This window comes from Callithrix jacchus, chromosome 4, assembly GCF_049354715.1.
Source record: "Callithrix jacchus isolate 240 chromosome 4, calJac240_pri, whole genome shotgun sequence".
Taxonomy (NCBI): Eukaryota; Metazoa; Chordata; class Mammalia; order Primates; family Cebidae; genus Callithrix; species Callithrix jacchus.
The window spans coordinates 55,805,166-55,832,792 of record NC_133505.1 but is presented as its reverse complement, the minus strand read 5'-3'; the positions used below and the strand labels follow the sequence as shown (position 1 = coordinate 55,832,792).

The window sequence follows — 27,627 nt, the reverse complement described above, 5'->3', positions numbered from 1 at the left end:
CTGACAAACCAGTTGTACATCAGATTTCCTCCTCCTTGAGTTTGATTAATTTGCTGGAGAGGCTTACAGAACTCAGGGAAATACTTACATCTACCCATTTATTATAAAGGATATTACAAAAGATACAGATGAAGAGCCAGATGGAAGAGATCCATAGGGCAAGGCATGTGGGAAGGGACACAGAGCTTCCAGGCCCTTTCTGGGCTGAAGCCTCTACCTATTCAGCCACCTAGAAGTGCTCCAAACCATAGTCCTTTTGGATTTTTATGGAAGGCTCATTACCTAGGTATATATATATAGTGGAATGACTAAATCCAGCCAATTAACATGCATGACCTCACATAGTTGTCATTTTTGTGAAGAGAATATATTCACACTCAGCATTTTTCAGGAGTTCTACATATTAGTAACTGTAGTCACTGTGTTGTACAATTAATCTCTTGAACTTATTCCTCCTATCTAAATAAAATTTGATATTATTTACTAACATTCTCCAACCCATCCTCCCCCACTACCCAGGGTCCTGGTAACTTCTGTATCTTTTCACTTCTATGAGATGAACTTTTTTAGATTCCACATATGGGTGAGTTCATGCAGTATTGGTCTTTCTGGGCCTGATTTATTTACCATAATGTCCTCCAAGTTCATTTATGTTGTTGCAAATGATAATATTTTCTTTTTTATCACTGAATAGATTTTCATTATGTGTATTTACCACATTTTTAAAATTCATCCACTTATGGACACTTAGGTTGCTTCCGTATCTTGGCTGTTGTAAATAATGCTGCAATGAACACAGAAGGGCAGACATCTCTTCAATGTACCGATTTCATTTCCTTTGGATATATACCCAGTAGTGGGATTGCTGGGTCATATAGTCATTCTAGTTTTAGTTTTTAATGGAAACTTCGTGTTGTTTTCCATAATGGCTGTGCTAATTTATATTCCCATCTGCGGTGTGCAAAGGTTTCCTTTAAGCACACCCTGGCCAACACTTGTAATCTTTTGCCTTTTTGATGATAGCCCTTCTAACAGGTGTAAATTGATGTCTCACTGCAGTTTTATTTGCATCTTTCTGATGATATGTGATATTGAGTATTGTTTTCATATACCTGTTGGTCATTTGTATGTCTTCTTTTAAGAAATAACTGTTCAACTCTTTTGATCATTTTTAAATTGGGTTGTTTGTTTTTTTGCTATTGAGTTGTTTGAGTTCCTTAGATATTTTGGATATAAACCTTTATCAGATGCATAATTTGCAAGTATTTTCCGCTCTTTTGTAGGTTCTTTACTCTGTTGATTGTCTCCTTGGCTGTGCAGAAGCTTTTTAGCTTGATATCCCATTTGTCTATTTTTGCTTTTGTTACCTTTACTTTTGGGGTCACATTCAAAAAGCCATCACTCAGTCCAACGTCATAAAAGTTTTCCCCGATGTTTTCTTCCAATAGTAACATAATATCAGGTCTTACATTTAAGACTTTAATCTATTTTGAGTCAATTTTTGTATATAATATGAGATAATAATCTAATTTTATCCTTCTCCATGAGGATATTCACTTTTCCCAACACCATTTATTGAAAAGAGTGTTCTTTCCCCTTGTATGTTCTTGGTGCCTTTGTCAAAAATCAGTTGCCTATAAATACATGGATTTTTTTCTGGGCTCTCTATCCTGTTTCATTGGTCTATATGTCTGTTTTTATGCCAATACCATGTTTTTTTCATTACTATCTCTTTGTAGTGTAATTTTGAAGTCAGGCAGTGTGATGCCTGCAGCTTAGTTCTTTTTGTTCAAAATTGCTTTGGCTATTTTGGATCTTTGGTGGTTTTGTATGAATTTTAGGACGAATTTTTGCTCTTTTAGTGAAAAATGTCCTTGGTATTTTGAGAGGAATTGCACTGAATTTGTAGAATGCTTTGGGTAGTACAGACATTTTAACAGTATTAATTTTTTCAATCCATAGAATATATTTTGATTTATTTATATATTTTTCAATTTCTTTTATCAAGGTTTTATAGCTTTCAGTGTAGAGATCTTCAACCTCTTTTTTACAACTATTCATAACTTTTTTTGTAGCTATCATAAATGGAATTGTTTTCTTTTTTTCAGGTAGTTTGCAGTTACTGTGTACAAATTCTGTATGTTGACTTCATATATTTCTTTTTTTAAATCTTTTAACTTTTTTATTGCATTTTAGATTTCGGAGTACATGTGGAGAACATGCAAGATAGTTGCATAGGTACACACGTGGCAGTGTGATTTGCTGCCTTCTTCCCCTTCATCTATATCTGACATTTCTCCCCATGCTATCTCTCCCCAACTCCCCACCCCCTGCTGTCCCTCCCAGTGTGTAGGGCTCCCCTCCGAGTCCATGTGTTCTCATTGTTCAACACCCGCCTATGAGTGAGAACATGAGGTGTTTGATTTTCTGTTCTTGTGTCAGTTTGCTGAGAATGATGGTCTCCAGGTTCATCCATCCCTACAAAGGATACGAACTCATTGTTTTTGATGGCTGCATAATATTCCATGGTGTATATGTGCCAAATTTTCCCTGTCCAGTCTATCATGGATGGGCATTTGGGTTGGTTCCAGGTCTTTGCTATTGTAAACAGTGCTGCAATGAACATTCGTGTGCATGTGTCCTTATAGTAGAACGATTTATAATCCTTTGGATATATACCCAGTAATGGGATTGCTGGGTCAAATGGAATTTCTATTTCTAGGCCCTTGAGGAATTGCCACACTGTCTTCCACAATGGTTGAACAATTTGCACTCCCACCAGCAGTGTAAAAGTGTTCCTACTTCTCCACATCCTCTCCAGCATCTGTTGTCTCCAGATTTTTTAATCACTGCCATTCTAACTGGCATGAGATGGTGTCTCAATGTAGTTTTGATTTGCATTTCTCTAAAGACCAGCGATGATGAGCATTTTTTCACATGTTTGTTAGCCTCATGTACGTCTTCTTTTGTAAAGTGTCTGTTCATATCCTTTGCCCACTTTTGAATGGGCTTGTTTGTTTTCTTCTTGTAAATCTGTTTTAGTTCTTTGTAAATTCTGGATATCAGCCCTTTGTCCGATGGGCAGACTGCAAAAATTTTTTCCCAGTCTGTTGGTTGCCAATTCATTCTGATGACTGTTTCTTTTGCCATGCAGAAGCTGTGGAGTTTGATTAGGTCCCATTTGTCTATTTTGGCTTTTGTTGCCAATGCTTTTGGTGTTCTGGTCATGAAGTCCTTGCCTATGCCTATGTCCTGAATGGTTTTGCCTAGATTTTCTTCTAGGGTTTTTATGGTGTTAGGTCTTATGTTTAAGTTAATCCATCTGGAGTTAATTTTAGTGTAAGGTGTCAGGAAGGGGTCCAGTTTCTGCTTTCTGCACATAGCTAGCCAGTTTTCCCAACACCATTTCTTAAACAGGGAATCCTTTCCCCATTGCTTGTTTTTGTCAGATTTGTCAAAGATCGGATGGTTGTAGATATGTTGTGTTGCCTCCGATGCCTCTGCTCTGTTCCATTGGTCTATATCTCTGTTTTGGTACCAGTACTATACTGTTTTGATCACTGTAGCCTTGTAGTACAGTTGAAGTCTGGTAGTGTGATGCCTCCCACTGTGTTCTTTTTGCTTAGAATTGACTTGGCTATGCGGGCTCTCTTTTGGTTCCATATGAAGTTTAAGGTGGTTTTTTCCAGTTCTGTGAAGAAGGTCATTGGTAGCTTGATGGGGGTAGCATTGAGTCTGTAAATAACTTTGGGCAGTATGGCCATTTTCACGATATTGATTCTTCCTAACCATGAACATGGAAGGTTTCTCCATCTGTTTGTGTCCTCTCTTATTTCATTGAGCAATGGTTTGTAGTTCTCCTTGAAGAGGTCCTTTATATTCCTTGTTAGTTGTATTCCTAGGTATTTTATTCTCTTTGTAGCAATTGTGAATGGCAGTTCGTTCTTGATTTGGCTCTCTTTCAGTCTGTTATTGGTGTATAGGAATGCTTGTGATTTTTGCACATTGATTTTGTATCCTGAGACTTTGCTGAAGTTGCTTATCAGCTTCAGGAGATTTTGGGTTGAGATGATGGGGTCTTCTAGATATACAATCATGTCATCTGTGAATAGAGACAATTTGGCTTCCTCCATGCCTATTTGAATATCCTTTATTTCTTTTTCTTGCCTGATTGGTCTGGCTAGAACTTCAAGTACTATATTGAATAGGAATGGTGAGAGAGGGCATCCTTGTTTAGTGCCAAATTTCAAAGGGAATGCTTCCAGTTTTTGCCCATTCAGTATGATATTGGCTGTTGGTTTGTCGTAAATAGCTTTTATTATTTTGAGATACGTTCTGTCAATACCGAGTTTATTGAGGATTTTTAGCATAAAGTGCTGTTGAATTTTGTCAAAGGCCTTCTCTGCATCTATTGAGATAATCATGTGGTTTTTGTCTTTGGTTCTGTTTATGTGGTGGGTTACGTTTATAGACTTGTGTATGTTGAACCAGCCTTGCATCCCCAGGATGAATCCTACTTGATCATGGTGGATAAGCTTTTAGATGTGCTGTTGCAATTGGCTTGCCAATATTTTATTGAAGATTTTTGCGTCTATGTTCATGATGGATATTGGCCTGAAGTTTTCTTTTCTTGTTGAGTCTCTGCTGGGTTTTGGTATCAGGATGATGTTGGTCTCATAAAATGACTTGGGAAGGATTTCCTCTTTTTGGATTTTTTGGAATAGTTTCAGAAGGAATGGTATCAGCTCCTCTTTGTGTGTCTGCTAGAGTTCAGTTGTGAACCCATCTGGTTCTAGGTTTTTTTTGTGTGGTAGGCTCTTAATTGCTGCCTCAACTTTAGATCTTGTTATTGGTCTATTCAGGGTTTAGACTTCTTCCTGGTTTAGGCTTGGGAGGATGCAAGTGTCCAGGAATGTATCCATTTCTTGCAGGTTTACTAGTTTATGTGCATAGAGTTGTTTGTAATAATCTCTGATGATGGTTTGAATTTTTGTGGAATCTGTGGTGATATCCCCTTTATCGTTTTTTATTGCATCTATTTGGTTATTCTCTCTTTTCTTTTTTATTAATCTGGCTAGTGGTCTGTCTATTTTATTGATCTTTTCAAAAAATCAGCTCCTGGATTTAGTGATGTTTTGAAGGGTTTTTTGTGTCTCTATCTCCTTCAGTTCTGGTCTGATCTTAGTTATTTCTTGTCTGCTGCTAAGTTTTGAGTTTTTTTGATCTTGCTCCTCTAGCTCTTTCAATTTTGACAATAGGGTGTCAATTTTGGATCTCTCATTGCTTCTCATGTGGGCACTTATTGCTGTATATTATCCTCTAGAGACTGCTTTAAATGTGTTCCAGAGATTCTGGTATGTTTTGTCTTTGTTCTTGCTGGTTTCGAAGAACATCTTTATTTCTGCCTTCATTTCACTGTTTATCCAGTCAACATTCAAGAGCCAGTTGTTCAGTTTCCATGAAGCTGTGAGGTTCTGAATTAGTTTCTGAATTCTGAGTTCTAACTTTATTGCACTGTGGTCTGACAGACAGTTTGTTATGATTTCCATTCTTTTGCATTTGCTGAGGAGTGATTTACTTCCAATTATGTGGTCAATTTTAGAGCAGGTGTGATGTGGTGCTGAGAAGAATGTATATTCTGTGGATTTTGTTATGATTTCCATTCTTTTGCATTTGCTGAGGAGTGATTTACTTCCAATTATGTGGTCAATTTTAGAGTAGGTGTGATGTGGTGCTGAGAAGAATGTATATTCTGTGGATTTGGGGTGGAGAGTTCTGCAAATGTCTATTAGGTTTGCTTGTTCCAGGTCTGAGTTCAAGTCCTGGATATCCTTGTTAATTTTCTGTCTGGTTGATCTGTCTAATATTGACAATGGGGTATTAAAGTCTTCCACTATTATTGTGTGTGACTCTAAGTCTCTTTGTAAGGCATTAAGAACTTGCCTTATGTATCTGGGTGCTCCTGTATTGGGTGTAAATATATTTAGGATCATTAGCTCTTTTTGTTGCATCGATCCTTTTACCATTATGTAATGTCCTCCTTTGTCTCTTTTGATCTTCGTTGCTTTAAAGTCTATTTTATCACAGATGAGAACTGGAAATTCTGTTTTTTGTTTTTTTTTTGCTCTTCATTGGCTTGGAAAATCTTCCTCCATCCCTTTATTTTGAGCCTTTGTGTATTCTTGCATGTGAGATGGGTTTCCTGGTTACAACACACCAATGGGTTTTGGTTTTTTATCCAATTTGCCAGTCTGTGTCTTTTGATTGGGGCATTTGGTATGTTTTTGGAGTGGCTGATACTGGTTGCTCCTTTCTATGTGTAGTTCCTCTTTTAGGAGCTCTTGTAAAGCAGGCCTGGTGGTGACAAAATCTCTGAGTACTTGCTTGTTCACAAAGGATTTTATTTTTCCTTCACTTATGAAGCTTAGTTTGGCTGGATACGAAATCTGGGGTTGAAAGTTCTTTTCTTTAAGGATTTTGAATATTGGCCCCCACTCTCTCCTGGGTTGCAGGGTTTCTGCTGAGAGATGTGCTGTTAGTCTGATGGGCTTCCCTTTGTGGTTAACCCGACCTTTCTCTCTGGCTGCCCTTAGCATTTTCTCCTTCATTTCAACCTGGTGAATCTGACAATTATATGCCTTGGGGCTGCTCTTCTTGAGGAATATCTTTGTGGTGTTCTCTGTATTTCCTGGACTTGAATATTGGCCTGGCTTGCTAGGTTGGGGAAGTTTTCCTGGATAATATCCTGAAGAGTGTTTTCCAGCTTGGATTCATTCTCTTCGTCACATTCAGGTACACCTATCAAATGTAGATTAGGTCTTTTAACATAGTCTCATATTTCTTGGAGACTTTGTTCATTCCTTTTTACACTTTCCTATTCCTATGTCCTGGATAGTTTTGCCTAGATTTCCTTCTAGGGTTTTTATGGTGCCGGGTCTTATGTTTAAGTCTTTAATCCATCTGGAGTTAATTTTGGTGTAAGGTGTCAGGAAGGGGTCCAGTTTCTGCTTTCTACACATGGCTAGCCAGTTTTCCCAGCACCATTTGTTGAACAGGGAATCCTTTCCCCATTGCTTGTTTTTGTCAGGTTTATCAAAGATTGTATGGTTGTAGCTATGTTGTGTTGCCTCTGATGCCTCTGTTCTGCTCCATTGATCTATATCTCTGTTTTGGTACCAGTACCATGCTGTTTTGATTACTGTAGCCTTATAGTATAGTTTGAAATCCGGTAGTGTGATGCCCCCCGCTGTGTTCTTTTTGCTTAGAATTGACTTGGCTATGCGGGCTCTCTTTTGGTTCCATAATCTTGCCTTCTCATTTTATTTCATTGAGTTGATCTTCGACCTGTGATATCCTTTCCTCTGCTTGGTAAATTCGGCTGTTGAAACTTGTGCATGCTTCACGAAGTTCTCATGTTGTGTTTTTCAGCTCCATCAATTCACTCATATTCCTCTCTAAGTTGTCCATTCTTGTTAGCATTTTGTCAAATCTTTTTTCAAGGTTCTAAATTTCTTTGCATTGGGTTAGAACATGTTCTTTTAGTTCACAGAAGTTTCTCATTACCCACCTTCTGAAGTCTGATTCTGTCATTTCTTCACACTCATTCTCCATCCAGCCTTGTTCCCTTGCTGGTGAGAAGCTGTGATCCCTTGTAGGAGGAGAGGTGTTCTCGTTCTGGGTGTTTTCCTCCTTTTTGTGCTGGTTTCTTCCCATCTTTCTGGATATATCCACCTGTCATCTGTGTAGTTGCTTATTTTCAGATTGGGTCTCTGAGTGGACATCCAGTTTGTTGTCGATGAAGTTATTTCTGTTTCTTAGTTTTCCTTCTAACAGTCTGTCCCCTCTGCTGTAGGACTGCTGAGGCCCACTCCAGGCCCTGCTTGCCTGGGGATCACCTGCAGAAGCTGCAGAACAGTAAGGGTTGCTACCAATTTCTTCTTCTGCTATCTTTGTTCCAGAATGATGCCTGCCAAATGTCAGTCTGATCAGTCCTTTGTGAGTTGACTCTTTGGACATACGGGGGTCAGAGAGCTGCTTGAGGAGACAGTCTGTCCTCTGTAGGAGCTCAAGTGCTGAGCTGTGAGCTCTGTTGTTCATTCGAAGCTGCTAGGCAGGTACATTTAAGTCTGCTATAGCAGAAGTCATAAACCCCCTTTTTTTCCCCAGATGCTGTGTCCCAGGGTATCAGGGCTTTATTTGTGAGTTTCTGTTGTGCTGCTGCCTTTTCTTCAGGGTTGCCCTGCCCAGCAAGGAGGCAGCCTATTCACTGTCTGCCTGAAGAGGCTTTGCTGAGCTGCTGTGGGCTCTGCCCTGCTGCTGTGTAAACTTCCCTGCAGTCCTGTTTATATGGGTGTGGTCAGAACTGCCTCGGCAATGGTAGCCCACCTCTGTAATGGCGGGTTGTCTCTGTAATGGCAGGTTGCCTTGGCAATGGTGGGTTGTCTCGGCAACGGCGGGCTGCCTCAGCAATGGTGGACACCTCCATAAGGGTGGAGTGCCTTGGCAATGGCGGACGCCCCTCCTCCACAGAGCTGGACTGTCCAGGGTTCAGCTGTGCTTGCCATGAAACTCTCAACCCAGAGCATTTCCAATTGCTATTTTTTTGTTTTATGTTTGTGGGGGTGGTACCCACTGAACCTGATCACCTGGCTCCCTGCCTCAGAGCCTTTTTTTTTTTTAAGTTGAATGGTTGACTCTCTCCCAGGTGTTCCAGTTGCCTGCTGAAAAGGTGCCAGGATCTGTGTGATTCCCCATGTGGCGACCCACTGTGCTGGCTGAAACAATGGCGCTGAGGTTTGTGGCACTTTTTTGCCTGGGAATCTCCTGGCCTGGCTCCCTGTTTCAGTCCCCTGTTTAATCAGATGAGTGGGTGACTCTGCCTTCCTGGAGCTCCAATTGCCAGCTTAAAAAGACAACCAGACCAGTGTATTTTGTATGGAGAACCGCTGTGCCGGGGTGCTGGCAAAACAGCTGCGCCAGCCCAAACAGCTGTGCTGGTGACCCCGGGCGCTCCTCCGCCTGGGAATCTCCTGGTCTGTGGGCAATAAAGATCTGTCTGGAAATGTGGTATCCACTAACTCTCTGCGCTTTCACTGGGAGCTGCAATCCTGATCTGCTCCTTAACGGCCATCTTGGATCTTCCTCTGACTTCATATATTTCAACTTTAATGAATTCATTTATTGGCTTTAACTTTTTAATGGTGTCCTTAAAATTTTCTACATATAAGATCATGTCACTGCAAGTGGGGAAATTTAAGTTCTTCCTTTCTAATTTGGATGCCTTTTATTTCTTTCTTTTACTTAACTGCTCTGGCCAGGACCTTCAGTACTAAGCTGAATAGAAATGGCAAGAGTGGGTATCTTTGTCTTATACTGAATCTTAGAGAAAACACTTTCAACTTTTCCCCACTGAATATAATGTTAGCTATGGATTTGTCATATATGGCCCTTGCTTTGTTGAGGTACATTTCATCTATACCTAATTTGTTGAGAGTTTTTATCATAAAAGGATGTTGAATTTTGTTAAATGACTTTTCTGCATCTTTTGAAATGATCATATGGTTTTTGTCCTTTATCCTCTTAATATGGTGTATCACATTTATTGTCTTACATATGTTGAACTATTCTTGAGTCCCTAGGATGAATCCCACTTGTTCATTACATTTTCATTACTTAATAACTTTGGATCCAGTTTTTTTTTTATTGCTAATAACATTGTTTCTCTGTTCATTTGTCAGAGGTTTCAACTGCCGCCTTTACCAATTACAAAAGCTAACAATATTGCTCAAGAGAGTAGCTGTAGTTCCTGTTTACCCATGGGATCTTCTGCAATAACCAACAACCAAGGCAGTTCTCTACACATTAGCTAAAGAGATGAGCTATGTAAAGCCACAAGACTTGGGTACAAATTTTGTCCCCATCAGTGCCTTATGTCTGTCACAAAATCTCTTTCGGCCTCAATTTGCCCATCTACGAAGTGGAAATGATGACACTAACAACACATATTACAAAAATTTTCTGTGTGGATCAAATGAGATAATGTAAATAACAGACTTGTATGGTGCCTGATACATAGTAAATGTTTCATATATGCTGTGATCAGTAGGACTTCAAATTAAAGAGTCCTAAAGCTTTTCCTAGCTCTCATCATAAATGGAGTCAGATTTCTTCATTTGGAGTTACGAAAAGGGAAAAACTACCCCTTTGTTCTGCGAAATGTGTAACTGAAAGGCAAGGTTCATGATGTCAAGACAAAGGAAGCCAAAGAACTCTGTATAACAAAGTAAAACTTTCTTCTCTAGCACATGAAGGTTTTCCATGCAAAATAATTTGGAGTTTTCTTGGGACAGATCCCAGAAAAGTTTGGGGAAGTCCTGGATGCTGGGAAGAAGAAAGATGTGAGGAAGAATTCTGTAGAAAGGGCAGGTTGGAGAAACACTGTGAGAATTTTCAGGAGAGAGAAGGTTATTTCTTCCAGACCCTCTTTATCAGGCAGATGGTTTCCAGAATAATGGCATCAAATCTAACTTTCTGTGGAGTGCATGGTCTTAACCACTGGACTGCAGAGCCTCCCTCTGCTGGAAATCCAGTTACCTCTTTAGGCTTTCCCTTGTGGTCTCTCAGTTGAAATGAATCCTTACTTCATGTACACTAATACTGCATTATTTGCATCTCATAAAATATTTAGTTATTCAATCATTCTACAAATCTGTATCGCATAATCTCTGTGCCAGGCTCTATGCTTGGCATTCATTACAGAACATGATAATAAGAACATATTTATATGTATGGCTGTCTTCCCAATATTGTTGCCTGTGCCCAAAGATTACCTTTATAGACCTTTGTATGGCACACATTGCATAACAAGTCCTCAATAAATGTTTGCTGAATTGAATGGAATCAAGAAGAGAAATATCAAAGAGAGAAATATTAAAATTAGTTTTGCTTGATAATTTCAACTGGTAGAGATTCCACACAGAGAAAATGGAGTAAACAAAATCACTTAGTAGGAAAATGCAAGGTATTCTCTGGGGACAGTGAGATGTTCATGTTTTCTGTAGCCGAGAGTGGTGGATGATGAGTTTGAAGCTATACTGTGAAGAGCCTTGAATGCTACATTGATAATTTCATACAGTTTTCCAATCACTAGAAAGCCATTGAGGGTTCTTGAGCAAGTGTGAGAAATAATCAAGTCTGTTACGCAGGAAGATTAATTTAGTCATGGTGTTCAAGTGTCTTAGAGGAGAGGGACTAGTGAGAAGTAACCCAGGTATAAAGCTAACAAATTTAGCTAAGCAAAATTTTTTAAAAACTTCAATGAGTTTGTTGGTAGAAAGAAATGGAAAGACATATAAAGATATAAAATATCTTTGTGAAAGTACAGGTCTTAGCTGTAAGTAGAGGTAGGAGACATGAAAAAGCAAAGAAAAGGAAGAGTCAGAGCCAGTTCTGGGAACCAGGCTTATGAGTAGGGAAGAAATGTGTTGTTATTAAAACAAACAAACAAATGAAAAAACAAAACAAAACAGAAACGGTGATCACAAAAAGAGCTGTGGCCTTGTTAACAGGAGAATGGCTTCAGAGACGTTGAGTTTGAGGGCCATGTCTGTATTGAAGAAGTGGCATTGAGCAAACTGCTAGAAATGAAAATGGGTGTTGACTGCACCACAGAGCCAGAGGTGGAGAGTTGAGAGTTAAAGGAATAGAATCATTGCTGAAACTGTGATAATAAATGCATTACCAAGGAGAAGGCATGGAGAGAAAAGAAAGAGGGCTGAAAAAAAGAGCATCAGGAATGTCTATATTTTTAGGGAGAAAGAAAACTAAACAAAGAATAAGGCAGAAACAAAGAGAGATCGGAAAATTAGACACCTTAAGATAATGCTACAATATAAAAGCCAATAGATGGCAATGCATACTCAGGAGGGAAGATGGATTCAGCAGCACATATGCTGAAGGATCTGTGGAGCAGGAGGACTGGGAACGTGGCAGGGTGTGGGAGGGCGAACTGTGGTTTGATGAGAGGAAAACCAAACTCACGAGAGATAAGAAAACTGACTTGGAAGAAAACAGTTACTTTTTCAAAAAGTTGGTTGCTAAAAAGAAGAGGAAAGACCAAGGAGTAACTTGAAGTGGTTGCAGGGTAAAATGTAAGGGGTCTTACACTTTGATTTGTTTACATGTTTATTGATTTATGTATTTAAGGATGAAGACACTTGGACATCGTAGGTATGGGGAAAACCAGAAAAGAGAGATTTTCAAGATGCAAGAGAAAAAAGACGTACAATTTTAGAGGAGGCAAGACCAGTGAACTCAAGATCATAGGAAAAAAACATCAGCCTTGGCAAGAAGGACTGGTGCTTCAACCATTAAAACAGAAGTAAAAAAACAAAAGGAGAGGAAAGATAAACACTTAAGAGTTCTTTTTTGTTGTTCTTGTTGTTGCTGTTGTTTGGGGGTTTTGCTGTTGTTGTTTTTGAAGCAGTTATGCTCTGTTGCCCAATCTGGAGTGCAGTGGTGTAATCTTGGCTCACTGCAACCCCCACCTCCTGGGTTCAAGCAATTCTCTTGCCTCCCCCTCTCAAGAAGCTGGGATTACAGGAATGCACCACACCCAGCTAATTTTTGTATTTTTAGTAGAGACGGTGTTTCACCATGTTGTCCAGACTGGCCTTGAACTCCTGGCCTCAAGCAGTTCGCTTACTTCGGGCTCCCAAAGTGGGGTTTACAGGCATGAGCCACCATGACCAGCCTACTTAAACTCGTAAAGAAGGAAGTGGAGGGAGCTTATATTACAGAATCATGATCTTCAAGATTATTTGATGAGAGTGAAAGGGCCAAGGAGGGTGGGCAGAGGAGTTGACAAAAACAAAAAGAGAGGTTGGGGCAATCACCATGCAGAATGCCATGAGAAGTGAAAGACAAAAGCTTGATTGTGGCCGGGCACAGGGGTTCATGCCTGTAATCCCAGCACTTTGGGAGTCTGAGGTGGGTGGATCTCAGGTCAGGAGTTCAAAAGTGGCCTGGCCAACATGGTAAAACCCCATCTCTATTAAAAACACAAAAATTAGCCAGGTATGGTGGCACATGCCTGTAATCCCAGCTACTCTGAGGCTGAGGCAGAAGAATTGCTTGAACCCAGGAGGCAGAGGTTGCAGTGAGCTGTGATTACACCACTGCACTCTAGCCTAGGCAACAGAATAAGATTCCATCTGAAGGAAAGAAAAAAAAGATGCTTGATTGTCACTGAGCAGTGAGGACCAAGCTGAATTAAATAGCATGGAGTTCTGTTAGTGGAGACAAGACTTAACAAGGCTGAATGTTCACAGGTTAAGATTTGAGCAAATAAAGGCAAAATTATGCCAAACTGGATGAACCTTGTAAGAGAGGCCACAGGGAGAGGGCTTGCAGCATGGCTCTGGGGCAAGTGATGTGACAAGAGGAGAAGGGATAACGAACTGGAAAAGCAGAGAGAGGTAGATAGATTAGAAACCGCGATAATACACGTCAGGCTCAGCAAGACTGAAGGACAGAGAAGAGGGCACTGTGTTTGATTAGATGGGAGACATCTTAGAGTATCAAATAGCAATGTCATGTCTTCCTTGTTTCTGCAGCTTTGCTGATTTTGCTTCATTGGCTCAGAAACCCAACTGTTTTCTTTCCATACAAAATTTCCCCACATTCAAGAATAACCAATTCTTCCTTCCCTAAGTAACCCAACCCTCAATAATTTTTTTTGTCCTTCTATACATGTATAACTTGGGCCACATATCTTGGTCCTAAATTATGGGTCTGCACTGTATGCTTTCATGTATGTTAATCTCATCTGGTTTTGTTGAAAGCTTCTGGAAGGCGGAGATCTTGCTGGATATTCTGCTTGCAACTCTGCCTCTTAGCACAGCACTGGGCCAAAGCAAGCCCTCAGTAACTACTTGGTGATTGAGCAGATGAAAGAGACCAGTCAGAGAGAGATAACAAATCAAAACATTGGAGATGCCAATGGCTTGATAAATCCTGAACTGGACAAACAACTCCTGAACAGAAGTTAATTATGTTCCATGATCCTTCTACACGTCAAAGCATCTGCCTGGACCTCCTACTTCTCAAATAATTCCTTCTTCAATCTACTCTTTTCCTACTTGAAACAGCCCACAATTCCCATAACCAAGAGAAATATGCCACATGATCCAATTAGTATCCTAGCACTTCAGTGACAGAAAAAGAATCATAAAAGATCATCAAGTCCACATTTACCATTTTCACATGAGGAAGCTTAAAATTCCAAGCAGACACAGTGAAGTGCAGTGACTTGTCCAAAATCACACCTCTGGTTAATGCCAGAGCCAAGACCAGAAGTCAGATCTCCTGGCTATTACATCTTTTATGACATCACATAGCATCAATATCTGAGTAAGCATTTTGTCTATCCATCTGAACTCTAAATTCTCATGTGTCTAAAGAAATTTCAAACTTTCCAACCCAATGTTTCTACTCTAACCAGAGTAGTTTATAAAAGACTATCCCTTCAAAAAGGGATTCCAGAAAGGAAGTTAATTTATCGAGGAAATACTAAGAGACAAGCCCTGTGCTGGAAATTTTATAGAATTTTGTTTCATTTATTCCTCATATCCCCACTATGAGATAGTTTTTAAACTGTCTTACAAGTGAAAAGATGCAAAAAAATTAAGATACTTGCTTAAATTTACACAGTTAATAAGTGGTATAATGAAGATTTGATTCAATATCTGGTGGCTCCCCAAGCTCACTGCCCTTTGAGTAAACTGTTAAAATTTCTTTTAGCAAGAGCGGGGAAGGGTAAAGAACAAGGTCTATTTTCACGCCAACTCTTGCAATAAGGGAGAAATGATTTAGGATTGGGAGAAAAGTTTGCAGCAAAATGAAAACATTACACGTGTGGACTCCTAAGCACATGGGAATGGGTATTTCCAGATGAGTTCCCTTTTCCATCGAGCTTTACCTTTTGCAGGTTCTTTCCTAACAGAAGGGAAATAAATTGCCCCACTGTTCTTGGGAGTGGGACAGAGGTATCTTATCCTCAAGGGATTGGACATCTTAGTTTTCAAATTATTCCTTTCTTATCATCCAAGAGAGAAGGAAGCTTCTGGAACCACACCTACTTTGTAATTATATCGCCATTTGATCTCATCCAAAAGTGTCATCTTTGTAGCATGTCACCAAGGAGATTTGATTAATCTCATGCTCATGCACTTAATTTTGCAATCTGTTGCTGACTGACCAATGTTCCTTTTTAGGCCAAAGAACAGCAGGTTCTTTTTTAGTAAAGACAGGGTTTCACCATGTTGGTCAGACTGGTCTTGAACTCCTGACCTCCCAAAGTGCTGGGATTACAGGTGTGAGCCACTGCATCCAGCCTTGCTTAGACATATTTTAAGTTCTTCCCTTTAAGTTTGGCTTCAGCTAATTCCTGCACCTTTTCTATGCTCACACCTTTTCCTGTCAACTTTCTGTCATTCCTTCATAGACTGGCTCAGAATGTCATACAGCAGTCAATTTGCAGAATGTGGACAACTGTTATTTTCATTATGTAGAGTGGGTACTTAGATTTTTAAAAAATGAAATTTTACTAGAACTTCCAAAAGTGTGCAGGATAAGTTAAAAAAAAATAAAGCAAGATGGTAATTCTGGTGATTTCTTCAGTATCCAGATGTGTATATCAGGTTTTTAACAAGAAAGACAGATACAATAGTAAAAAAAAAAAAAAAAAAAAAAAAATAGAAAAGCAGGTTAATTGGAAATATTCTAAGGAAGAGTAAAGAATTAGCAATGATTTTTGAAGTTGGAAAACTAGGAAAATTGTACAACATTGGCAGAAAGAAAGTCCAAACTTAGGATGGAGGGTGGAGACAGAGTAATTTTTATGGCAACGATGAGACGGGATTAACTCATTTAGTCCTTACCTTAAATTTAGCTATAATTATGATTTATCAGCACATATCTTTTCTTTCCTTGGAACTTGGGAAGAAACTTCCTTATGTATCATTACATTTTTATCCTTTCCCAGGAAACAAACATGTCTAAGTTACCATATTGAAAATGTGGCAGTGAGTTATTTAATGGTTGCAGCTTCGTTACTTCAAAATGGAAGCCATTTATACATTTCAACTCAAAGTAATGAAATCTCCCACTGCATCTAGATTCAGATTATCTATAATCCGTCACTTTATAGAGGGACATGTATTTAAATGTTAGTAGTAAACAGAATTGAGTAAATTTTTTCATCTCTCAAAATGGATACTAAATTTCAACTTGATGTGATTAATGAAATACCAAGCATTCATGAAGTTTAAAAGTGGTCCAAGCACAAGTAAGAGTTTCTTTTCTTTTTTTTTTTTTTTAGTTTTAGGAAGACAGATAATTGAGAAGAACTTCTTATACCTGCATAGTAACCCAGACACTAAACTCAAGTTTAGCCCAGGTCTTTAGGGCAAATCAATCAGATATTACCATGAAAAATGTGAGTTTGGATGCAAGGAGTAAAATGGACTAAATAAAAACGTATTTGAAACTTCCCCTCTTCTTTAATACCTATGTAACTTCTTAAAAAAAGAAAAACTCAACCTTATAATAGTATTGACCAGTCATTTAAATCTTTGAAGAAAAAAATTGACAGTTATGCATGAAAACACAGCACATATCCCCACTCTTTCAGCTTCTGAAAATAGCTAGAGAGTTGCAAGTCCAACCATCATCCTCTCCCCAAAACTCCATATTTAGTGGGAATATTTTCTAGAACTTCTTTGAATTTCACTAGTGGTTATATACTGCAGCTTTTTTCACTCTAACATTTATAGACAATACTGTACTGACTGATGTTTGAAATGATAGATTGGAATTAACCCTCATATTAATTTTAAGCTTCTTCCAAAGTATGCATAGAACAAAGAATCAAAGGACAACATGTTAACTAATAAAGAAAATAGTAGGTACTTACGACTTAGCAAGTTACCTTCAGAAGCACTGGGTGTTGGATCTTGAAGCTGATAGTTTAAATAGTGAACTTCTTTTGAAGCAGAAGGGACCAAGGAAGGCTAGGATAAGCTCAGCACCATAGGGCTCCCAGTTGAGGGGTGTGGACCAGATGGCTGAAGCAGTAATGTCAATACAGTGTGCCATGTGCTGTCAGTACCTAGATGATGGATAACACGATACCAGAAACGGTGGCCACAGTCAGGAGACTCGTCCTTTCCCCAGGTGAAACAAAGAAAGGGATAACAGATGCTATCTCACATTTATATGTGTGAGATGCCAGCATCCACGAGAAAACTCCAGTTCTTCTGAAGCACAGTGCTACCACTTCTACCATCTACATCCTGACAAAGGCTTTGGAAGTCAACTCAAACATTTTTAGCATTATTTTTGGGGGGAAGGGTGATTTAAAAAAATAATCTCAGTGATAACCCCATTCAAAACACTTGATTTTTAAATTAGGAAAATGCGTCTTTTGTCACATTTCAAGGAGTTCAAAACTCTCTCCAAGACTAACCACAGACCCAACACCAGTGACTCTGGGTTTGGAATCTAACTTTTAGTTTAGATTTCCTTACTTGCATTCATAAGCCCAGAGGTTCTCAAACTTTGCCCCATACTAAAATCATCTTGAAATCTTAAAACATAAACAAACAACAACAACAAACCTCAATCCCCAGGCCAGGTTATGTCCTGTTCCAATGAAATCAGAGTCTCCATAGTTGAGGCCCAGGAATCAATATACATGTTTTCAACTCTCCAGGAGATTCCACAGCGCAGCAAAGTTTGAGAAGCAATGCACAGGCCTCTTTTTCTTGTCAGGCAGTTGATCTAAGTACTCTGTGGTCTATCCACCTTCGCTCTCTGATTTAACCATCGTGTCCGAAACCATCGAAAGGCGTCTGCAGTAGAAATAATTTAGTTGGAATCATCTTGGAAAGAAGTAAAGTTAGATCTATAGGGTGTGATGCTCTCTGAGCGCTTCCCCTGGGTCAACAGGCGGATGCAATTTCCTCAGCGAACGCCAGGGGGCACCCTCTCCCTCCCCGCTCTACCTGGAACGCCTTCCCTTTTCCAACTGCACAAAGAGCCCGGCCTCCTCCCGGGTGACATCACAAAGGGCCGGTCCCCCGCCCCTTCGGCGCCACCACGTGTGTCCCCGCGCCCGGTGGCCACCGACTCAGTCCCTCGCCGGCCAGTCTGGGCAGCGGAGGAGGGTGGTTGGCAGCGGCTGGAAGCTTCGCTATGGGAAGTTGTTCCTTCGCGCTCGCGCGCCCAGCCCTCCTCCCTGGTTCTCCGCAGCCGCTGTCTGAGGAGAGCACCCGGAGGCGCGGGCTGCAGTCGCGGCGGCTTCTCCCCGCCTGGGCGGCCGCGCCGCTGGGCAGGTGCTGAGCGCCCCTAGAGCCTCCTCGCCGCCTCCCTCCTCGGCCCGGCTGCAGCAGTGCACATGGGGTGTTGGAGGTAGATGGGCTCCCGGCCCGGGAGGCGGCGGTGGATGCGGCGCTGGGCAGAAGCAGCCGCCGATTCCAGCTGCCGTGGGGCCGCGCGCCCCAGGCGCCCCTGCGAGTCCCCGGCTCAGCCATGGGGACCTCTGCGAGCAGTAGCACCGTCCTCGCCTCCGGCAGCCGCTTCGCCCGCCGAGCCACAGCCACGATGATCGCGGGCTCCCTTCTCCTGGTGAGCGCTGGGGGGACCAGGGGTGGCGGCGGCGCCGGAGCTGAAGGAGCCGCTCTGCCGGAGCGGGGCGGGTCTCCGGGCCGGGGCTTTGGGAGGTGCGGGGCCAAGCCGGCTGGGTTGCGGGGACTGAGGGGCTTGCCAGGGAAGGCAGCTCACCGCAGGGCCCTGTCTAGGTTATCTGGACGAATTGCAGGGCTCCGCCGGGGCTCGGGAACGAAGACGAATTGTTTTCCCTGCAGTCTGGCTTTGCTGGAGGAGGCGCTAGGTGGCCGCCCGGCTTCTGCGCATTTGAGGGCTTTTTCCCCTCCTCGGCCTACCTCGCGCTCCCCACACCCGCAGCCACAGCCCCCCGCCCACGGCCACTGCCCCTCTGCGTGGTGTGGGGCCGGGGCTGCGGTGTGGGGCTTCGAGGGACGGCGTAGGCCGGCGCTTTGTTGCAGCTGCAATGTCATGTCGGGATGCTACCGCAGTGGAGAGAGTGGTACCAGGGCGCGCCGGACACCGGACCTCCGGGTGCTGCTGCGTGGAGCTTTCCCCAGCCGGGCGCAAGCCGCCCTCTCCTCCATCCCTTTACCCTCCTCTCTCTCCCCGCTTGGCTCGGGTGGGGTCTTAGGTTCTGCATGCCAGAATATAACCGTCAGACCCATGCTCCGGTGCCTCCAAAGCGCCGGCTTCCAGCCTGCCAGCGCGCTGGCACTCGAATGGGGGGAGGGAGAAGGAGATGTGTATAAAGGAAGGTTAATTCCCTCCAGTCTTTCCGATCCCTGGTTTACCTGTGACTAGGCAGGTGACCCTGCAGGGTGGTGCAGGCTCCCTCATCGCCCAAACTGCATCCACAACTGGGTTGTGCCCTACATATCTATCCTCCTTCACATATCTGGTGAAGCCTGAAACCACCCTTGACCAAAAACTTACCCTCTACTTCCCACAAATTCTCTCCTTTTATTTCCAAATATTGGGGTGAAGGGGCAAGTTGGGTGGAAGAAAATTTGAGATCATACCCTTGAGCTTCCTTTGCCTATATTTTATCCCTGCAGAAAGGATGGTGATTCTTAGCTAAAAACCAAACAAAAACAGAAAACAAGAGCTTGTTTTCATGGCAGGGTTGTGTAAGGGAAAAGCAGGCTTGCTGTCTCCTTCCCCAAAAAGGCTTAACGCCTGGCCAGTCAAGAACTGCTCAGATCTTAGGGCATTGCAGTTGCTATGGACTGGGAATTCATCCTACAGAGACACTCTGGTTCCTTGTGTGTGTGTTTTAAGAGGAAGAGAGAGACTAAAGAAAAGTTTGTTAGTGCTAGCATTTATAATGAGAAAAGCCCCAGTCTCCCTTCAGAAACTCTTTTCTGCCTGTTTATTATAATGGCATGGTCAAGGTTTATATCTTTGAAACAAGTGTGATGGGTGGTAAGCAGCAGCGGGGGAATCTCGTGGGACAGTGAACCTGGATTGACAGTCTTAGTGTGGAGAAAAACACATCTAGGTCCATGGGAACATTGATCCTAGTATCAGTGGACTGACAACTATTATCGTTTCTTTTTTCACGTTCGTAGATCCACTACTATGTGTCGGGTGCTTCTAACACATCTGATTATTATATGCCTCATAGAGTCAATTTCCAGATTAAATCTTAAGTCATTGTGCAATACTCCATTTATTTTACCTTTCAGCATAAGGTAGGTAATTAAACAAAGGTCTTGATGTAATCAAAGTGTAGGTTGCTTTAACCTAACTGAGAAAGGGCCCAGCTCCTTTTCTTCAATCATCAGGCTAGGGACCCTGGCTCACTCCTGTAATCCCAGCATTTTAAGAGGACAAAGTGGGAGGATTGCATGAGTCCGGGAGTTCGAGATTTGCCTGGGCAACATAGTGAGATTTCATCTCCGCAAAAAATAAAAAAATTAGGTGAGTGTGGTGGTACGCATCTGTATTCCCAGCTACTCAGGAGGCTGAGGTGGGAGGATGGCTTGAGCCCAGAATGTTGAGGCTGCTGTGAGTGAGCTGTGACTGTGCCACGGCACTGCAGCCTGAGTGACAGAGCGAGACCCTGTCTCAAAAACCAAAATACAAAGTCATCAAACTCAACTGACCCTAAGCATTGTGACTGGATTTGCAACTAAAGACCTGACAATTTAAATTTGGATGTTAAAAAATAAAATAAAATTTATAATGGGGCTTAGGAGCAGTCTCAAAGTGATAACCAATACAGGATTCCTTATTCTTCTGCTAGCTGTGCTAAAAAGGCTTCAGTTAAATTCATGGAATGGCATGAGGTTGAGCCCTTCATCCTGAAGGGTGACTGGAGGGTGTACTAGAAGTCATCAGGGACTATGTTATAATCCCCATCCAGGGTGGGGAGGAAATGCCTTTTGTCTTTCACATTCTTACTCTGCATGCCCAAGTCCACAGGACAGGCTTTGTTAATGTGTAAAATGATGATCTCATATACTGTTCCAGGAAGTATTTATTCCAGTGGGATCCTTGGCCATGCGAACATGACGAACACCAGATACTGGAGCCTGGGTGCACGTGGCAGGGTACTCAGAACACTACTGGGGGAGGCGGGCAAGTTAGTGACATGCCCACATATAGCAGTTAAAGAGTAGTAATCCCAGTAAAGTGCTCTATTTGTTGTGTCTTTTAACCCTCTTCTTTCAAATATCTCCCTTTTTGTGTGACATTATTTATTGCCATCATTTTTGTGTTGGGATTTTTTGTTTGTCATGACCGGCCAACTGCATGAAAGATAGCTTACTGTAAGCTTATAAAAATACAAATATGTGTGCATACAATGTAATATAATACATGTACACATACACATATATAGCAGTTATATATGTGTAGAGAGAGACCAGTTGCTACATGCCAGATGCTTTGTATAGGGTATCTTATTTATCCGCAGCATCTTTGTGAAGCAGGTGATATTATCTCCATTTTATAGTTGAGAAAATGGAAGCTCCTGGAACTTTATTGGTTTGTCCCAGGCCACACAGCTTGCACGTGATATTGCTGGGGCCAGAATCCAGGACTGCCTGACTCTTCACCTCCTGTCCTCCCCACCCCATGCCACACTGCCTGTTTCACAAGTCCAAATTGCTTGATAATAAAATGTAACAACAGAGAAGGCTCACTGGGGAAAAGTTGAGATGGTGGGTTGGTTTGTTACAGAACACGAATGAGAATTACGTGAATGCCTTTGGAAGGAAGTATTGTTGCTGCTTGCACTTCTGTTTCTGATGAGTGTCTGCATGATAATAGAAAGTAAAACATACACTAAAAGACAACAGCTGGGTTCAAAAATCTGTGGCTCAGGTGGACAAAACATTCTTGTTCCTTGACACCCAGTAAGTCTGATGTGCATGGGTGTCTTGTGTCTTCAGAATCTAAGTTTACCTTTCACCATCTTGAGTTTACCAATTGTACTTCTCTGCCTGAGACACTCATCCTTGCTATATCATATCTCTGTGAGGCAGAGACAAGATCAATGAGAACTTTAGTCGTGTGCCAGTGATAAGGAATGCTCTAGAAGGGCTTTCCCAGTGTGACACTACATAGTCAGAGATGCCTCTTGTCCTTGGGGAGCTTGCTTTAACTGCATATATAGGATGTTGGCAGTGAGGCAGTCAGAAGAGAAGGAGCTGTAATTGGTAAGGAAATCAGGTCTGAAGTTTTAGAAACCACCTTTTGCAAGCATTGTGAATTCCAGATAGAGGACTATTTTCTGTAATAGCCTGTCCAGCTGTGTGTTTGCCTAGAGAGTATAAAGTAATAGTGTTTTTCTCCATTATTGAAGCTGGACATGTAGCTTAGTGCTGCCTCCTGACCTTCACTTATCAAAGTACATTACCTGGTACACTGGCAATTCACTTTGGCTGTTTGGGCAGGTGTGGAGTGATCTGGTAGGGCTGAAGTTCTGAATCATGTCAAGACTTGGTGGCAAATTCAAGCAGAGCTTTAAATTAGAGCGGATATTATATCCAAAGGATTTCTCTTCTCTTTGTATCTTAGCTCTATAATCCTAGAATGTGGAAGCTGTAAGGGAACATAAAAAATACTGATTTAACACCCTATATTTTTTGGTTGAGAGAAAAAAATACTCTACTGGGGAAGTGACTCATTTTTCATGTTTACAAATGAACCTGCATTGAGCACCCTTTCTAAGTTAGACACTGCCCTGGGCAGTGGGAACCCAGGGATGAATTGGGATTTGGATCTTGCCACGAAGGTACAATTTATATGGTATATAAAATGAGCACGACCATTACCAGTGCTGGTTGGGTTTCACTCACTCATATGGAGTCCATGGATGAATGTACTCTACTTACAGTAATAGACAAAATACAATTGATGTTAAAATCTTTCAAATACCTGAAGTAACTGGCTGTTAGTTTGAGAGTCAGAGGAAAAAAAAACCACTTTCAATCTGAGAATGATATACATTAGCCTTGGTAGAGAAAGCAATTTCTAATTAGAAGACTGGGGAGTGCAGAACGTGTACTGGAATGCAGGAGTCCTGACCGACCCCATGAGTTATCGTTACAGTCAAAATGTATATAATGGAACTGAGCTCTCTCATCTAAACTGTATCTTAAGGCATATATTTGAATCTTCCTCAAATCCAGTCCAAAACAAACAAACCTCTAGTGTAAATAAACTACACAAGTGAATCAAGTAAGCAAAAAAAAAAAGAAAAAAAAGCCTTGTCAATGGGATTTAAGGACTACCTTAAGTTGGGAGGGGAAAAAAAGACTTAAAAAGGCATATATGTACCAACTGCCTGCATTACATGTTTTAGTGTGACTAAAAGTCTATCAGGTGGGATATGGTAGGCACAGGTAATGCTGTATTTTCCGGGGCAGTTTGCAGACAGTCCTTTTCTCCGGGTATGCTCTTATTGAGTAGGGGCAGGTTGGTGTGAGCTTCTGGGCTGGCTCTATCAGGTGGTCTTTGTCCTTCCTGCACTGTAGACCAGAATGTGGGGACATCACACTTAACTTTGCAGGTGTCTATATCCAAGAAGATGAGAGGTGAAGCCTCTTTGGAGGCTGCATAAGACAGTTAGCAAATTAATTTTGTGCTCAGCCGGTCCTTCATAATGCATGTAAATTTTAAGTGCCTTAAATAAACATCTTTTTTTGGTTTGTTTGTTTTTTGGTGACAGAAAATAGTCAGGTGCATTATCACACCATTTATATTCAGGGGCTGGTATGAATTGAGTGACTTTTCCTTGTGCTTATTTTCCAGTAAGCACTAGTATTCTCTTGGCTTTCTTTCCTCAAGCAGGCCTGGCAAATTCCGGTGATATCAGGTCACCAGCAACTTCTTGGCAAACTCAGGTATTTCTCTTCTGTGGCAAGAAGAGCCCAGGTTATCTCAGAGCTTTGGGCATGTGTCCAATGATCACTTGGAGCTGACTCAGTCTGGATCATTAGACAAAGATATGTCTGTTTGACAGAATGATAACGGGAGCCATAATAGGAATCAACATGGTCCCCAAAGTTGAATCCTCATTTAGCATTTAGCTTTGTGGTGTAGCAGCAACAGCTGCTGAGCTTTGATTATTTAGGAATAAGGGTGAGATCATGAATAAATACTGGCCTTGCCCCAGTGTTTGTGTTTGTCAAATACCAAAAAATAAAATAGGAATCCTAAATTGGCTTGCATGCTGCCACCTGGCTTTCCTACCACTTTCATTTCTAGCGTGAATTCAAGAGGAGAGGAGCTTGGGCAGAGGTTATAACCTGGGAGGAACCTGGCAGATATCAGTGAGTACAGGGCTATACAGAGGTGGGGTTCACTGATACTTAGGCTGTTGACTCAAAGTAATAGTGAGCAATAGTGATCTCAGATCAGTGAGCAATAGCTATCTCACTGTTCTTGAGAGGTGTTAAAGGCCACCAGAAGATTTTCTTGTCTGTATCCTGGCTTTGGAGATGACAGATGCTTGCAGTGGTGGGAAAGTTGTGCTCAGAGAGATCTCAAGCAGGTGTGGGACTGAGCAGGTTGTAGGTGGGGATCAGGACGCTGCCCTGTGGCTTCATACTTAAAAATTAAGACTTTGTGCTAAACAAAAATAAAAACAAGAAAAGTAAGGGGCACTCAGTAAGCTAAGTCATAGCAAGGCTCATTATCTAATCTTTATATACTTTTGTATTTGTTCCCCTGCTGTCAGTACTGCTGTGTGGCTCTGTTGCTTGGCGCCCTTGCAGATCTATCTGTTTCGGGAAAAGGAACATGAGCTTAATGGATTTAGGAGAGAGAAAAGTGAGTCCATGAGTCCTGGAATCAAATGAGAGCAGCTGTGGATTCAATAGAGCTTCGGTTCTGAGAGCCCAGAAGGGAGGAATAAGCAAGTGGGTGTTATTATTAATCATTGATATTGTTATCACTGGCCCTTATTTATTAAGTACTTATCTTTGACATTGGTTAAATACCTTCTACAAGTGATCTCAGTAAATCTGACAAGTCTGTAAGGTAGTAGCATTAGCCCCATTGTACAGATAATGGAATGAGGTTTGAGAAATCTCATGGTCATGCAGTTGGCAACTGCTGGCGAGAGGTTTTAAATCTAGGTCAGTGTGGCTTTGTGCACATTGCTTTTTCTGAAAGTTGTTGGTAGGTGATAGGTCACCTTAATTTATCAGGATTTTGTTTTCTGTAAAGGGAATGATTTTACCTAAGAGTTGAACATTCTCTTTCCCGAAATTTAATGAGCAGTTCTGCACAGTGGTGGTGCCTGGAAGTTTAGCCAAAACTACTGCTTATGAAGTGAGAGCAACCTGTGTGTGGATTGAAAAAGAAGGATGTGCAGTCATTGGTGAGCATTTTCCTATGGTGTGACTCTGACGGGCAATGGTGCCATGGCTAAGATGGAAAGATACTCCTGCAAATTGAAATGTTATAAATAGGGAATAGTTGCTTTGCTTTCCTCCTACTTGGGTCATTTTGAAAAATATTTATTTAGTGAGTAACCATGTGACATGGGTTCTGCTTAGCAATGTAATGTCAACTCGCTTATCCTGAGAACTTGAGGATCTTTTAGGGTCTTCTTTGCTGTCAGCCTAATTGTTTGTATAGGATAAGTGCATGAGCTTGTACCATCTGTTATTAGTATTTCCTTTGTTCACTTTTCATTTCAGGTCTCTTAGAAACTGGTTTAACTCCGTGATTTGTGGGTGTCAGAGGTCACGTGATTGTGTGCGGTTTATCATACTCACTGGTGGCACTCGCTTAAATAAGCGTTTAAACATCACTTCGTAGGTTGTAGAGACTGAGTAAACTAGGAAAAGGCAAAGGGTGAGAGGAAATTATTTAATCATTTTTACTGGAAAACAGATTGGAATTCTGATCTCTCAGATAACCTTTGGGACAAGACCACTGTTTGATTTCATCCTCTATCTGGCCAGGTCAGCTTACCCAGGATTAGGAGAGGCAGGAGTGTTGGGAAGGAAGAAAGAGAGTCTAAGGCAAGTGGAAACAGGTTCCCAGAATAATTTAGCTGGATATTTTTGTTAATTCGTTTTGTGATGCTATTAAATAAATACCCAAGAATGGGTCATTTATAAAGAAAAGAGGTGTTTTCACTCATCGTTCTGCAGGCTATACAAGAAGCATAGAGTTAACATTCGTTTGGCTTCTGGTAAGGCCTCAGGAAGCTTTTAGTCATGGCAGAAGGGAAGGGCAGCTGGTGTGTCACATGTTGAGAGAGGGAGCAAGAGAGAGGGAAGGAAGTGCTAGGCTCTTTAAACAACCAACTCTGGTAGGAATTAACAGAGAACTCAGTTATCACCGACAGGACAGTGCCTAGCCATTCATGAGGGGTCTACCTCATGACAAACACCTCCCAAGAGGCTCCACCTCCAACACTGAGGATCACATTTCCACATGGGATTTGGAGGGGACACACACCTAACTATAGCATGATTCAATCTTTGCAATTCCTTTATGTGTGGAAGTCCATGACTCTTCTCTCCTCTTGGGTTTAAGCCTTGCAGACCTGGTCAAGGAAAAATAACAAAACGGATAAGGTTTGTGTGCATTTCCTCATTTGGATGCTCAGGGCTAGTGTTGTTTTTCCATTTCAGCTTCTCAAAGACAATATGCTAGTCATCTTTGTGTTTCTAGCTCAATATCCTGACACATAGTGGTTAAGCAATAAATGATGACTGAATTTCAGAAGGATCTTGATTGAAACTAACTGTTCATTCATTCTAGACAAGTTAGAGGGTAGTTGGAACTAGAGTTACGTCTCAGTACTTTGAACTAAAACTGAAGGGTAGTTGAGTTATTAAGAGAGAACAATTTAAACTTAAGTTGGCAGACTAGAAGAACCTAGTGAGTGTAGAATTCTCTTTATGTGTTATTCCAATTCAATTCTCTTTGTTTATGTATTTATGTATAGTTAAAACTAATGTGTATGTACCTGCTTGTGTTCTGCTTTTCTTAGTGTAGCTATTTTCTGTTGTCTTACAGAGATATATTTATATTTTATCTATTTAATAAAATTTATGGGGCATCTATTAAATGTCAGGCATTGCTAGACTCTGGGTATATGACAGTGAAAGGTTATTCATGGTCTTTCCTTCTTGGACTTCGTAGAGGGGGTGATGTTTAATAAGAACCAGCCATTTAAAGAACAGAAGGAAGAGTATGCCAGGAGGAGGGAACAGTATGTGGGATGGCCCAGAGGGAGGAAAGAGCCTACGTGTTCAGAGAATAGAAAGAAGGTTATGATGATTGAGGCTGAAAAGGCAAGCAGGGGCCATATGATACAAGATTCTTTAAGGAATCAGGACATCACTCAGAGTGCAGTGGGAAGCAGGGGAATAATATGACTTGAAAGCAATTAAAAAAAAAACCTTACTGGCAGGTCTGTGGAGAATGGATTAGAGAAGGGGAGCATAGAAGCTGGAGGCCAGTTAACACCTTTTACAATAATTCAGGGTA

General features: G+C 41.4%; 2 protein-coding genes across 12 annotated transcripts in view; one reads left to right on the top strand and one right to left on the bottom strand.

Moving 5' to 3' along the window:
- The window catches only part of LOC103792451 (uncharacterized), a 64,820-nt gene extending 45,219 nt beyond the window's left edge, over window positions 1–19,601 (bottom strand). For 5 of the 10 annotated variants that reach the window (XR_013534259.1, XR_013534256.1, XR_013534257.1 and 2 more), the window contains exons 1-3: window positions 18,841–19,287; window positions 17,676–17,909; window positions 16,988–17,167 (exon numbers count right to left, since the gene is read on the bottom strand). Coding sequence is in view for 5 of the 10 variants with exons in the window: in XM_078369359.1 (XP_078225485.1) it covers window positions 18,120–18,590 (471 nt within the window). In the remaining 5 variants the exon portion in view is untranslated. Of the gene's footprint in view, window positions 1–16,972; window positions 17,168–17,675 lie in introns of all 10 variants that reach the window. The other 5 variants (XM_078369361.1, XM_078369362.1, XM_078369360.1 and 2 more) reach the window with 4 other exon arrangements.
- TNFRSF21 (TNF receptor superfamily member 21) overlaps window positions 18,190–27,627 on the top strand; it is a 79,704-nt gene continuing 70,266 nt past the window's right edge. For both annotated transcript variants that reach the window (XM_008994545.5, XM_002746620.7), the window contains exon 1: window positions 18,190–18,684. In XM_008994545.5, coding sequence (XP_008992793.1) covers window positions 18,589–18,684 — 96 coding nt within the window. In that variant the 5' untranslated portion in view covers window positions 18,190–18,588. The remainder of the gene's footprint in view (window positions 18,685–27,627) is intronic.